Source organism: Rhododendron vialii, chromosome 12a (genome assembly GCF_030253575.1).
Source record: "Rhododendron vialii isolate Sample 1 chromosome 12a, ASM3025357v1".
NCBI classification, from domain to species: domain Eukaryota; kingdom Viridiplantae; phylum Streptophyta; class Magnoliopsida; order Ericales; family Ericaceae; genus Rhododendron; species Rhododendron vialii.
The window spans coordinates 23,883,251-23,898,207 of record NC_080568.1 but is presented as its reverse complement, the minus strand read 5'-3'; the positions used below and the strand labels follow the sequence as shown (position 1 = coordinate 23,898,207).

Genomic DNA, 14,957 nt, shown 5'->3' with positions numbered 1-14,957 from the left:
GCAGAAATGTCAATTAGAAATGGTTCTCGTAATGGGAAGCCAATGGTGATTGTATCTCATATGATATCACCACCATTATCGTTGCGTCAGAAATTGTTCCTTTAAACTATGGTGAGAAATGTAAGGAGGGTCAATGGTGTGGAGGTGAACCAAAAATGTTGTTCTACTTGACTATCCTTAAACTACCAAGGTTTCTACGCGAAGATGCACTTGCGTTCAATAAGGATGGGCATGATAAGCAAGTTGACGCTTTGAAGACTTGGAAGCATTTTGATTTCCTTAGTGTTTAGTGTTAAGGAAATTTGGGAAATTTTTATGGGAATTTCATGATGGAAAATACAAAACCGAAGATGCTAGGATAAAGAAATTTGTCATTATATGACTTCTTGACTACTAGATGATTGACTTTTAGATCGTGATTAGTCAAGTACAGGAGCTTGAGGTTATTTTCCACAAGATTAAGTAAATTCTTTCGAGAGGCAGCACTAATTGTGAAGTCACCTCAATCCTAAAAGGAATTCAAGAGTTATCCGGAGCACAAGCGCTAGTGGAATAAAATGAAGCTTGAGTATTTGATCGTCCGGTTGAGAAATTATCAGGACAAAAATGGGTTTATGAAAAGAAAGTGGGTAATCAATATGTGAATAAGGCCATTGTTATGGAACATGCTCGAAGGCTAACTACAAGAAGAAGAACATTCTGACCAAGGTTCCAAATTGGGCCGAAGGTGGTGTTTACAAGAAATCGTTTATGGTTTGACCCCACTCCTTGCCTGCTCAAGACATCATAAGCAGAACGACCCGCAAGTCGATAAGGGAACTAGCAGTAGAGCTATCTGAGCCTTCCCCATACTAGGCCCATTTTGGATCATATGAGCAAACCCGTCAACCGTCCCACCACAACGAGTGTCATTTTGATCTCTGTTATACTAACTCTAGATATTTGGCCCTTAACGTTTGGAATTTGTGTTTACCAGGACCGAACTTAGACGAATGTTGGTTTTGTCTGTCAAATGCAATCGCATTTTAAAGAGTTCATCACAAATTATTAGAGCTGGTAAATGCTCAACTTTTTAAAAGTTTAATTTTTCGATATGAAAACCCATTGTAAACTCAACAAAGTTAATTAGCTAATTCGAGTATAATAGTTCTTCCCTTGCATTACTAGTTGTACTTTTGACAAGTTATATACTCCATATGATTAAAGTACCTAAGTTGCCCCCTGAATCTAACGGATGAAGCAAACAGCATGTGAGAACCTACTTAACCCAAATTTCAAACATCAAAAACTAACACCCTATTCGGTTTGGGGTTTGAGATAGCTTTTTAAGAATGAAGAAAGATAGATAGAGAAAATTTATTAGGGACTATGCGCAGAAATTTTGATACCCCCATACGAACAAACCCTAAATTGTCTACAACCGATAAACCAAAGACAAAAATGATATCGCTCAATATTCCAGGGATCAAAAAGGTAAATAATTCATTGGTTCTGATATCCTGTAAAAATTTGTTCTGTATTAACATCTCCGGTTAAGTATCTCCCATTGTCTCTCTCTCCCCCCTGGGAAACCCTAGTCGAGAGCTGCGACCAGTGTCCTTAATCCTTATCGTGTTGACACTAAAAAGGTTTCTCCGGCGCTCGCTTCGAAGCAACCGATGACACATTTTCCTCTACCCGATTGACCGACTGCTCGATCCATCGGCCTGTCGAGCTTCTCAAAATGGCAGAGACTTCGAGGTCTCGTGTCACAATCACCTTGGGCCGTACCGGTCAGGTTCGTCGCTTCACAATCCTCTCTCTTTTATCTCAAATTAGGGTTTTTACGTCTGCTGGTTTGTGGATGAATGAACTGTCAATAAATATGTGCCCTAATATGTTTGATTGGAGCAGTAGGGTTTTATTTTGATGAGTAGTGTATCCAGTTGGATATTGTGAAGAAAACGCATTCACTCTGTTTAGGAATTACTTTACAGGTAGTAAAGAGGGCAGGAGCCGCAGGACAAGGGGGAAATAGTGGTTTTTCCGACTCTCACCCCGCTGTTGGAAGTAAACGATCCGTTAGAGATAGATTAGGAAGTAATGTCGAAGGAATCCAGCTCAACAATAAACGGTTTGTTCTCTCTCTCCTTTTGTGTTGTATCGATGACTAGGGGTGTAAACGAGTTGAGCCGAGCCGAGCTTTGTAGTCTACGACCCTGAAACTCGAGCTCGAGCCAGTTGTAAACGAGCGGAGCTTGGCTAATTTACTTAATGAGCCTTTTTAAACGAGCCTAGCCTATGCAAACGAGCCGAGCTTTTGCAAACCGAGCTGTGCTTTTGAGTGTCGAGCTCAGCTCGTTTAGTAAACGATCCCAAAACTCGAGCTTGAGCTTGGCTCGATTACTAAATGATTCGAGCCGACCCGAAATGTAACAAGCTGAGCCACGAGCTGCTCGTGAGGCGAGCTAGCTTGTAATATATACAGCCTCCGGCACAAATTTAGTTGGCATATTGATATTGCTATACTACTAATTGAGATTCGGCAAGCTGGTGGAAAAATGAGATTGGTTTGCGCAGACTGTGCTGTTTATGTTAGTGATACCAAAGCTAGAAAATGCTGCTGGACAAGTTCGGTAAGGTGGCAAAACGTAGTGTTACAGTAGCAGGATGGTATGATCGGAGTTTGACGTATCACGTATGCGGATTTGTTCTACTGTTTTGCAGGCAACGGGGAGATGGTAATAAATTGATGATGAATGGTGGTAAAACTAAAGGTTTAGATGGTAAAACTAAGCTTTCTCTAAACTCTCGCTATTGTACAATCTTTGTTGTATTTCGAATTGATTTTGCTGTACTAATCTTGGTACCTTTGAACATCTCCAGATCGCCTTGGGAAAAATGATCTTCGACTCAAACTCATGCGAAAAAATTTGTCAAGGCAAGTGGAAAGCGATAAGCGGAATGGCGTTGACCTCCGCGAAACCCTGTCAAGGGTAGCTCGGCCTCGGCCTTCTGCAGTGGGTGGCAGCATACGGCAGCACGCACCTGAGCCAACTGATTCTAGGCATTTTGTGCCTGAGCGGAAAAATGTAAGCATGTTGGGGCAAATTCCTTCCATGAGAAGCTCAGATGCCTTTCTCCGGATGGACTCTTTGAGAAACTCTTATTCACCTTGGACTTTAGATAGCTTGAGGCAAAGATCACCCGATAGAGTCGTACGTACTTCTAGGAATCTTTCACCACTGAGGAATGATGAACAAATTGGGAAAAGGCCATTAATCAGGACATATGATGATGCCAGAAGATTTTCATATTTGAGCAGGGATATCCTTGAACCTAGGAGGCCCATGGGCACCTCACCTTATATGACAAGACCACCAGTTTCCGCTGCATCTGTGAAGCCTGTAGTGCCACTGCCTGCCCCTCCCCCACCAAGTGGCATTGCGCAGAAAAGTTCATACACAGTGCAAGTGAGTTGCCCTGTTTTCCTTTTCGACTTTACTCTTTGAAACTGTTGTTCGAAACTATTGCTGCATATCAGTTGGGTAGGTGAATAATTTATCACATTACTTTTGGTTTTATCTTCTCAGTGCCAAATGCCAAATCTCTTTTTTTTTTTTTAATTGCTGGGAAAAATTCACTGCGCCCTCATGATGTTTGGCCTTTGCGCTGTTGTTTTTGTTTTTATTTAATGGATGCATGCGTCTATGTTTACACTCCTCACTAAATTGTAAAATGAAGTGAACATGTATATATAAGTGCAAAAAAAGTGTAAACATCTTTATGGGTATATGCCAATGTACGTGTGTATTTGCGCCTTTTCGGTGGCCATTTGAAATTATTATTATAAACTCAGAATCATCTGACTTTTCTTAGCACCATGAGTGTGCGTCAATATTGTTGATGAACAGTACGTGTTTGGTACGGGGGAGGGGGGGAGATGCATGGAATTAATAGATTTATATGAGTTATTTTAGTTGTTTTCTTTTTCCTTCAAAAGCACGGAGAAGGGGAGGGGCTGAAGGCATCCAGTTAAGCTTCATCACATGGTTGCATGAAAAACATATTGCTTCAAACGTAGAATCTGGCAGCAATCTGAGCTACTACAATTTGACTTCATTTGGGTTTGGTTTGGGGGAAGGGTTGTAGGATTGTTTTGGGGATTTTGGAGAGAAATAATGTTTGCATGACCAAATTTGCCGGAACTGATGATTTCACCTTGTCACTTGCACAATAAGCACATGACTCACACAGGCGATTTTTTTGGACTGATAATGGAGCGGTCGTACTTAATTTGAAACTTGGGGAGGTGAAATTGACTCAAGGCCAACCACCATAAATGTAAAGGAAATTCTGCCCTTTTTATTTGACAAGTCAGCAGAATTTGATGATGTTGTATCATGAAAAAAAAATATCATAGCAATGGTTGTAAAAAATCGGGTATCAGTAGGAACTATAATGTGTGATGGTATTCATTTGTAAAAAGTTGGCGAATTTAGTTTAAGAAGGTGCCAGGGTGGGCTATATGAAAGCATAGAAGGAAACAATAGGAGGATCTGTACATCATGGTGTGTATCTCCAATGCGAGGAGGAGAAAAATATGGATTATAAGACAGATTTGGATTTGTTCTTCGATTGTGAACTGAAAGGTAGCAATCCAGAAGTTATAGGAAGAAAACAAGTAGCCAGAAAAAAGAAGTACTAATGCCGATGACGCTAGTATTTAACCTTCTTATGGTAAAGATTGTGCTAAGAATTAAGAAGATTGTTAAATCTCTTCATGGGACATGAATCGCTTCCCCAAAATGATAAATGTGGTGAAATTTGTATGTCAACTTGAGTTGGCTTTTACAACAAGCTAATGAACATGCAGCTATATTGTCTGGAAAGCCACTATTTTTTCGGAACACAGTAAGAACAATACATGTTATAAGTTGTGCGGTTGTTGACTATGACAAGAAAATAATAGTTAGATGCTTAAAGATTTTTTATTCCGAGCTGCAATGTTGGGTTAGGTACTCTTGTTGTCAACTACCAACCCTTTGTGAATCAGTACCAACTTGTGTTGTTTGAGGTTGCATTGCTTGTGTACTAGGATAATGATGGTTTATGAGTGTCTAGGATTGGAGATTGCAAGAAGGCAATCTTTGTATATATATGGCAGTCCGGTTGGTTTTTCCAAGGACACCAGTGTCTTGTGAACTGCCTACCGGATGGCAAATAATGGGGAAGCTAAGTCTGTTTGGCAAGTTGTCGGCTAGGCTAAAGTTTTCTACTGCTACATTATAGCACATTATATGTTTCTGCTGAGGACGCAATGAACCATTTAAATATGTTTTCTTGGAAGATCTGCAAGTGAAGAAAAGAAGAGATAAATAGTAGGAGCAAATGTATCAATTCATCTTTCTTGAGGTAAATAATTTGGTGTAACTCACCTAATTTAGTTCCCTACCAATCTATTTTTGGAAATTGATCACGTGAATCAAACTAACTACATCTTAAGGGCAACCATGTATTTCCTTTTCCTTCCATATGTATTTTCCCAAATTTAAGAGAAGCAGAATTTTTTTACACAATACGTTGTACAATTTTATTGATGACGTGCAGTTGTGTGTTTCTCTATGGCATGTCTGCCCCTTTGATGTTTATAATTTACATATGTCGGTTTTATTACATTCCTGTGCTGCTTTTTTTTTCAAACAGAATAATCCATGGTGCTCATTTCCTAACCATTCTCTTTTTTCATGGATGTTATTTTGCATAGGCTAATGAACATCTTACTGTTGATGGCTTGTTGCACTCGTTGGGATTAGACAAATATGCCATATATTTTAAGGCCGAGGAGGTAAGTGACTTCTTTTGAGACTTTCTAATGCTCTTTGAGCTGTTATGCAATGAAACCTTACAAGTTTTTACTACGTTACAATGTTACATATCTGAATATTGCAGTTTGTATATCATGCTGAGTTCACTGTAGTGATGTGTTATCCTGTCCCGAGATCTGTACTTCGTCCATTATCTGGCACGTTATACGTCAAATAGAATGTGTCAAGCTAGATTAAGATTTAGGATTAGAAGTTGTTTTGGATGATGTTTAGCAATTATGTAGGCTTTTAGATTATATGATCTAAGGATATTCTCTTTTTATTTCTCTCCTCCCCATTTTGGAAGTCCAGCGAATTCAATATGATATGCAGAAATGAGGGAATTTACGTGTTTTTCTTCCGATCAAGTTAAATTATGTTGCATATGACACATTCTGCAGGTGGATATGACTGCACTAAAGCAGATGGGAGACAATGACTTCAAAAACTTGGGAATACCTATGGTATTACTCTTTTATCTTACCTCCCTCTCAATTGATTTTTACTCTTGGGCTGGCTTGGTTTTGTGGATTCTTGTTTTCCCCTCTGGGTAAGTCAGTCTATGATGTGAGCCATAAAATTTCTCAATTGTGACACTTGCCCAAAAGGAATCTCAATTCTGAGGCTAGGTATAAAAGGCGCATACAGTAGATTCTTCAACAGAAAAATTACATGTAGATGGGGTAAGAAACGACAATGTGGTTCACATGGGAAAATATCTTTAAATGAACCAGCCAAATGTTTCTTGGTTTTGTGTTTGATATTGTTGTCCAGCAAACCGTGCAATTGTGATGCCTGGGCTGACAGCACACGCACACAGATATATGCAACATTTTGTGAATTCAGCATCACTAGTGTATCTGAACTGAACTATAAGCATGTGGATTTCTCCAACCTCCTTGGTACACATGCGCACTCACACAAACTCACACAGAGAGAGAGAGCAGGTGAGGTTGGGGAAGGAGGGAGAGAAAGAGATCTTACTGCCAACCGTTATAGATGGTCTTCATTCCTTCAATGTTTTCTTCAAAAGTCTAAACATGCGAAGGGGATATTCCTGTTTGTGACATTGTCTGTTTCCTTTCAGTTGCCATGGTTATTTGGTTATTCAAGGAAATGAAGTTATACCACAGTAGAACTAAAATCTACCAGGATTCTTGCTGCATTTGAATCGTAAATGTTCTGCGGATTTGTGACTTGACTAAAAATTTATTTGTGGCACAAGGTAGAGAGTTGGTTGGTTCGCGAGCCGTGAGAGAGCAAGGAGGGAGAGAACATGTTTGGTTAAAATAGGGATAGGGAACATTTATTCAAACAAAACTGTGGGTAGAAAATGGACAATCAGTTCAGAGGTCTAAGCAGTGCTGCTTTTCAAACGTAAGGACAAGAAAGTCATATTTGGTGGTTTGTTTCTGGATAAATTCTTTTCTCACGGTGTACGCGAGTCTGGGCTAATGCTTTGGTGACCACTTCGGAGTACCACATTTTGGGTACCATGTGATGAAAGATTGGTAGAATGTGCCCCATTTGTTATATAATGGAGCACATTCTACCAATGCAATGGTGCCATCTCATATGGTACCCAAAATGTGATACTCAAACATGGTCACCATAGTATTGCTCTTCAACTTTAAAGCATTCATGGCTCTCAGGCTACTGGTCATTATGCAGATGTGTACGACAAAGCTTTCTGTTGTGTTCAATAACTCTAGGTTATTATTTCATGCTTTAACAGCATCGTGCTCCTGCCATGTTTGTCTTAGAAAAGTTTTCTGAATTTCAGGGTCCAAGGAAGAAAATTCAGCTTGCCCTGCTTCCCCAATCCAAGCGATGAAGTTCCCAGCATCTTGCTCCTGCCGTGTTTTTCTAGGAAAAGTTTTCTGGATATCGGGGTCCAAAGAACTAAATTCAGCTTGCCCTGCTTCCCCATTCCAAGCGATGAAGTTCCCTTCATAAACATAAAATATATGTGGACCATTTGTGCTTGTCATGGATGGAAAGATCTTCTCAAGATTAGTTTTCGTGTTTTGTGTTTTTTTTTTCAAATTTGGGCTATATAGTTCACACATCCCCTCGGTATCTTGGCCCCTAATGAATCAGCTCTTTGGTTCTTACATTTTGAGGTGTAACTGTAATACTCTCCGTCCCAAATTCTTTGTTCGGTCCGCAAAACGGAGTGTTAAAAATAATACCATTTTTGCAAGAAAAAATTAAAAGTTTTTCAACAACTTACTAGATATCGATGAGTATTTTTAATTTGTGAAAAAAGTTTGAATTTTTTGTTGAAAAAATTGCATTATGTTTAACACTCCGTTTTACGGACCAGACAGAGAATTTTAGACGGATGGAGTATGTTTTTTCTAACAAAAGTATATTGCCAAATGCTGTCTCTGTCGCGGTCAAAGTTACTATTTGTTTGCCATTTATTTTACCGTTGAAATTGAGAGAATGTGAATGCTGAGGTTGATTATGGTAAGAAAGGAGGGTACTACAGGGGTGAGTTCACTTCTTTGTTTTTTGTGTGTGGGTGATCTATAATGTTTAAAATTAATGAACAAAGAGAGATATGCCAACTTTTATTTATCTATCTAGACAATAATGCAACAATTAATTACTTATATTCCGCTTGACCTAAAAAAAAAAAAAAAAACAATTAATTACTCCATAACAACTTTGCGGAAATTCTTTTGGTGTTTTGCTGAGTATTTGTAGATCGGTAAATATTTTGTCAATTTTTGAAATCAAACCTTGAATTATCGGGTCAGAATGTATTACATACAGTAAGAGATTTTATTTCATTCAAAGATAGATATTCATACGTTGCAATAATATTACGTGTATGGTTCACGGACACAAATGTCTCGAGTCACATAATATTTGTTTTTCCTACATCGGATCATATGGACTTGTGACGGATAGAGTGAGGCAACTCTTGCGTAATGAAAGCTTATCCTGTCGTTTTTAGTAGTTTTTGTTATTGAATATAATGGCTCTTGTTTCCCATTTACAAACAGAGTGTATGTCGTGCTTTACTTCTTTTTTTGGAAGTGAGTGCTTACTTTGGGTTTTTTTTTTTTTTTTGATCCGCTTACTTTGGGTTGTTAGAAAAACATTTTCAATTCCACTTTTATTTGAAATTTCTTTGTGGGGATTATCTAAAATAAGCAAGAAGAAGCGGAAATGAATGTCGTTTTGGGGTGGCTGACCCTACTTCCAGATCCTAAATCTAAATAGAAATTAATATATGAAATGAGAACGAATCAAAAAATCTACCAACCAACCCAGCCACCACAATCCAATCATATCCCAGAGAGATTGCCTCATTTTATTCTACTTAATTGTTGAAATACTAAAATGGATCGATGATACAGCATGCTTATTTGGAAATTCTTCTCCTAGAGCAAGAAAGCAATATGAATGGACTGAAAAAAGCAAGTGAAAAGGAGTGGGAATTGATTTGAATGAGAGATCTACTGGTGGTAGGAAGTCCACAAATGCAAGATCTAATTAAAAGAGAATGAGAATATATATAAACACAATCTCGTGTTTTATAACATGTCCCCGTAAGTTCAAAACCTCTCAAATGTTATCAACTCCTTTCAGTCAGTCCTTACAGAGCTTTGACTTAAACTAAGAGCTCCACAAGTGGGCGAAAGGATTGATTCCCATAATTAATCGAGGTGTACGTAAATTAGCCAGACGCCTGAGTTATAAAAAGGACATGTCCCATGACTACCAAAAGTGGGGTCCAACTAAAACAACTGTCTCACACATACTCTTTGATTAAGTATAGCCACTGACTTGTATCACATAAACTTGTGCTTTTGGGCATAAAAAATAGGTTTTCCGGCTCTAAGAAGATTTGCCCAGATCTCAATGATCAAAGACCCTTTTATTAGCACATATGCTTACTGCATTACCTACTTCTTCTTCTTCTTCTTCTTCTTCTTCTTTTTTTACATTCCTAGGCTCCATTTGGAACTTAAAGAAAGAAAAAGAAAAGAGAAAGGAAATGCAAGGGAAAATTTACTATTCACTAAATTTGATTTTTTGTTTTAAATTTTCTTCTTTCTTTCTCTTCCAATCAAACAATAGAAGAGAATTTTTTTTGATTCTCCTTTCTTTTCCTTGAGTCCCAAACAGAACCTTATTTTGCAGCTACTCTCCCTTTTCATTATTTAAACTCATTCGTACATGGTCAAGATAAACCCAAATCTTAGCTGATTTTTAATTCTGTTTTATGGAAGAAGGATAGGTACAAAGAAGCTACATAAAGTGCTGAATAATCAGAATTTGACACCAACACAATATTTGTGTGAACGTGAACAACTAACTTGATTACTGTAGAGAAGTGGACTTGGCACCCAAATGTACATTTTTACAGGTTAATTAACCTGTTTGTTATACTCCTATACATGTGAACGAAGATTTCCTATGGTGGGTGACAAATTTTTATCCAACTAACCAGTGTATAGTGTATAACAAGCAGGTTAACTTCGGAAATTTCGAACACTTGTTGACTAATTCTATTACAATATACTGTAGTATCGATTTTTTGAGATTTCAGAGTAGCGCACTTGCTGAAATTAAGGGAAAAGAAGCGTCTCTATCTCCACTTCTCCAGTCATCGTAGCTCTACCGATTGGCATCTATCTTCAGAGAAAAGGAGTTGTGGCCCCCACCTTGAGAACATATCGTACTACTTTTCTTGAGCGGAGGTGCTTTGCCCAGCATACACAAAACGAGGTAGCGGCGTACTGTCAGGCTACCTCCAAAAAACGTAACTGAGAAATGGTGATGAAACTTAATTGGAGAGGAAGTAAGGATGAAGGTGAGGGGAATAACAGATCAGGGGCATCGGAGGATGGTACTTGGAAGGTCAGAGGGGGTCATTAGAGGATCGGGGAGGAGGGTGACAAGGAGGGCCCCGCCTTCCTCTCCCCCACCCCTACAGAGAAACCATACTGATGGAAAAGATTAGAGAGTGAAGGGCTTCGGAAGAGTCTAAAGAGAAGGATTGGAAGCGACGGTGATAAAGAGTCTGATGCCGGCGAGTTTTGCATGATTTCCTCGCTAGTATAGTTGCAGAGGGGGTATGATGAGGGAGATGCGGATGCTCTAAGGCGTCCATGTTGTTCCATTAGTTCGAACGCAAGAGCTTACAACACAAACTGTTGTTACACGGTCATTGTGAATGCTAATATGGTAACCTTTGGTATACAACACAAAAAATTTCTTAATCGGTTGCTAGGGCTAGCCTATTTGGCTACACTTGAACATTCTCTACTGAAAGGTTAAGGGTCAAATCTTACTTAAAGACAAGAATTAATGATCACTCTTCTGAAGGATTTTTCATTATCAATTTATTCATTTTCCGCGTGGGTCTATTGTTTAGATTGTTGTTTATTGATCTTGATGCAGTTATTGCGGACCTCACATGATTGATATAGTGTCCCGCAGTTATGGTAACTAGCCAAACGAAGTACTCTCTACTGGCTACCGCTTGTCATCGAATACTTTGCTAGGGCAGTATTATTGCACGTTTAATTAATCACTAATAAAGTGCTTATAATATTCCAATGGATTTCCTAGTTAATAAGTACATTAACTCTCCTCTGATTGGAAATGTTAATTTGAGGTGTTCTAGCATCCCTTAGATGCTAGAATATTTGAACAAATACTGCACCAGATATTTTCTCAAATCCCCATTATAAAAATAAATTTTGATTAGTTTATTAACCACTATGCTGTTGGTCATTATTTAACTATTCTTGTTTAGAGGTGTCATGCACTGCCAAGTGCCAAAAACCCAACAGTGATTTTACTATAAAAGGAAGAGAGGCAAATCAAAGATCTGTGCCAAAACCAACGCTACAAAACACTTTTAATTGTTTCCTCCTTTCCAATATATGGAAACAGAAGTCTCCAACCTTCTTTTTCTCCCATGGGATGGGAAAAATGAATCCCATCCCCATTCTCGTGCTGACAAAAAACTAAGATTATTTGGGTTCGATCTGAACCCAAACAAAAATGTTGAATCATCTTTGGACGGGGAGGAAAGTGTGAGTTCATCGGTAACCGCAGTTTCCTCAGGAAATGAGAAAATTCCAGAGGGGAAAACATCCGAGAGGAAAGCAGAGGAAAAGAAATTCGAGTGCGAGTACTGTGCCAAGGAGTTTGCGAATTCGCAGGCATTGGGTGGCCACCAAAATGCTCATAAGAAGGAAAGGTTGAAGAAAAAGAGGCTGCAGCTAATTCAAGCAAGAAAAATCCATCTCAACTGTTACCTTCAGTCTTTTCAAAACAGCTATAGTTTCTGTTTCCAGAATTCGACTCCGTGGTTTTATGATCAATCCTTTTACTCACCTGATTTTAATCGATTCGTGGAGCCACAGGTTCGTTTTAGTCGATGCGATCACGGTGGAGATTCCGGTGGCTGTGGGTCCTGTAGTTTCACCCTTACACACGTTGATGATCGATCGAAGCAAAAATCCAAAAAGTTGGATCTTCAATTGGGTTTGAGCTTGAATTCCAGTAATCAAAGCTGGCCTGGAAGTGGGATATGATGTTTGTACAACAAAAGTCTAATATTGCGACGGAAATTGGTCACACAAAACCTTGCGACGAAATTTTTCAGTGGCTATTACTTTAGCGACAAAATGGATGGTTTTGGAGACCAAAATTTTTCGTTGTTCAAGACCGAATTTGTTGTCGTAATTTCTGGTTAGAAACAATGGAATACTTATGAGTTCTCAGTTAGTCGGAGAATGAAAAAAGAAAAGAAAAAAAAACAATGATGTTCTATGAATCCAATGGTGTCCAATCTATTTATCTAAATATTATGTTGCGTGGGTTATTCACAGGGCACGTTGTCTCAAAATGGAAAATATTAAGCAACCAAAATTAACAATAATAAGGGCTGTCCCAAAGAGGTCACATGTTTGCATTAATTCCATGAAGAGACCCCGAACATTTCAAACTTTAGAGCCACTGAAAGGTTCGTTCATTCGTTAACTTCAGAACCCAAAATTAATTGAAACGCCCGTAAGCTGACTTGGATATTTCGATTATAAAAAAAAAAACTAGTAACAAAACTTCTAGATTCCCTGGGAATCAGTGGTGCCCTGTCATGTCACCTAGTTTTATGGCAAAGATTCCCGAAATGGAAGGGGTTGTAGTACATCCGTCGCACTACATCGTGTAGTGCGGCCGATCTAGTCATCCATCTCGGCATGGACGGTTCAGATTTAATCCGAGCTCCTATAAATCCTAGCCGTCCATTGTTCGGATGAAAATCCGAGCCATCTATTATCGAGATGGACAGTCGAATTAGGCGCACTACACGTGTAGTGCGGGGTACGCACAGCTAACTGAGTAGTCATCTCTGGAATCAAATTTCAGAAAGATCTAAAATCTACAAGAGGGTAATTTCTTTCTCCATTCATTCCCTACTAGATGGAGCTCACCTGGAAAACAAAGAAATAGGAAAATTGTCTTCCGTTTTTAGTGGGAAAATAGTAAGAACTTTGTTGATAATAAAAATAAACTAGGGTTTGCTTATGATCACTCCTAGAATTGTGGTTAATGTGCAAAAGATACTGTATTGATATCATGGAAAATATATCGAATGAGTAAATGTATTAAAGTAGCTGAAATATGTACCAAAAATTCCAATCGTTGGGTATCACGTATTTATCATATACCATCTAAGAGAGGCGGTTTAACAAGATAGAAAAAAAATAAGAACAAGAGATAAGCATTTTGGTGACTAGCTTGAGTAGCGAATTCGAGTGTGTTCTTTAACATAAATAAATACCATAATTCTGGTATTCAAACCAAAACATTCTAGTGTGACTTATCAATCAAATAACATCACTCGAAAAACCATTCCTTCTTGAATGTAAGATACCATTAGGGTACTCTTTGAAGTTTAGAAAATTATAATAAAATTTTTAAGGGTAACGGATCAGAAAAAAAACACAGTAATTTTTAGAAAAAGTCAATTTGCATTACCTTTATAGTAGTACAAATTTAAGATTTTAGAGTATAGAAGATTGTGACACAAGATTAGGAGAGAGAAAATATTTAGAAAATTAACAGAGAAAAATGACAATCCTGATCTTTTTAAAAGATACGGTAAAAAAACAACCGAAGGGATTTGGTTAAGTGGTTGTGAGAAAACAACAAGTGTTATCACAGATTTCATTCCCACGGAGGTCAAATATTCCAAATCTTGAGGCCACTGGGAGTTATGCCGGGTCGTTAACTTCAGGGCCTCCAGAATTAGTCGAGGTGTGCGCAAGCTGGTCCGGATATCCAATTATAAAAAAAAAAATTGAAAAAAAAGAAGATGCGGTCCAAAAAATATACGAGAAGTAACTATCTACCTCAGGTTGAATTATGTTGCAAGGATCTGTAGAGCATGTCCCAATCCTAAGAATTAAAGCATCATAATGAAATTAACATGGGCATTAATTCCATTGGCACAATAATTGGAAAATCATGATAATGACATGACAATAATAATGTGTCATGAAAGTTTTCTTGTTCGGTCTCGGGTCTCTGTCCCATTGATTACGATATAAATGTCTCACCTTTGTCAAAACAAGCCATTGATTACGCTGTTGATCACGCCTCTCATCTTGTTCGACCTCGGTTTTCCACCCTTTTTTCCCCCTCAAAATTCCTAAAATACCAAAACAGCCCCAGAGCTTGGGCGTATCGCGTATGGTTTTTGGCGATCTCAAACGGCTTTTAAGCGAGCGTGAATCGTTCTCAAAGGACTTGAACTTTTTAGGCTGCTCCGAACTCCGATGAGTCGAACACTTGTTTTTTTAAGCTTGGTTCGAAAATTTAATTAACTTCAAAAACATGTTCCGACTTTTTTTTTTTTACTACTACTCCGTATGTAATAAAGTTCAAACTCAAACAATTTGTTTCGTCTATCAACCCTAATGACATATCGCAAATTGCCCTGTGCGTGCGTACGTTATCTTGACCAATAAAGCTATGAGTACGTCATTTGCTGTACAGTAAATATGCATTGCGTTTTGTGTCTCACACAAATGATCGGAGTCGCTTTATTTGTTCAAAACACTTTTTTTTAAGAAT

The 14,957-nt window shown here is 38.4% G+C and overlaps 2 protein-coding genes across 2 annotated transcripts; both read left to right on the top strand.

The window, feature by feature from the left end:
• The first annotated feature begins 1,504 nt into the window (after positions 1-1,504).
• On the top strand, positions 1,505-7,962 carry LOC131310116 (uncharacterized). Its single transcript, XM_058336928.1, has 7 exons — positions 1,505-1,777; positions 1,977-2,113; positions 2,707-2,765; positions 2,866-3,452; positions 5,747-5,827; positions 6,248-6,310; positions 7,630-7,962. The coding sequence occupies exons 1-7, from the start codon at positions 1,724-1,726 to the stop codon at positions 7,678-7,680; spliced, it is 1,032 nt and encodes a 343-aa protein (XP_058192911.1). The 5' UTR covers positions 1,505-1,723; the 3' UTR covers positions 7,681-7,962.
• Positions 7,963-11,717: 3,755 nt separating this feature from the next.
• LOC131310115 (zinc finger protein 11) lies at positions 11,718-12,580 on the top strand. The gene has a single exon (XM_058336927.1). The coding sequence runs from the start codon at positions 11,756-11,758 to the stop codon at positions 12,410-12,412; it is 657 nt and encodes a 218-aa protein (XP_058192910.1). The 5' UTR covers positions 11,718-11,755; the 3' UTR covers positions 12,413-12,580.
• The last annotated feature ends 2,377 nt before the right edge of the window (positions 12,581-14,957 follow it).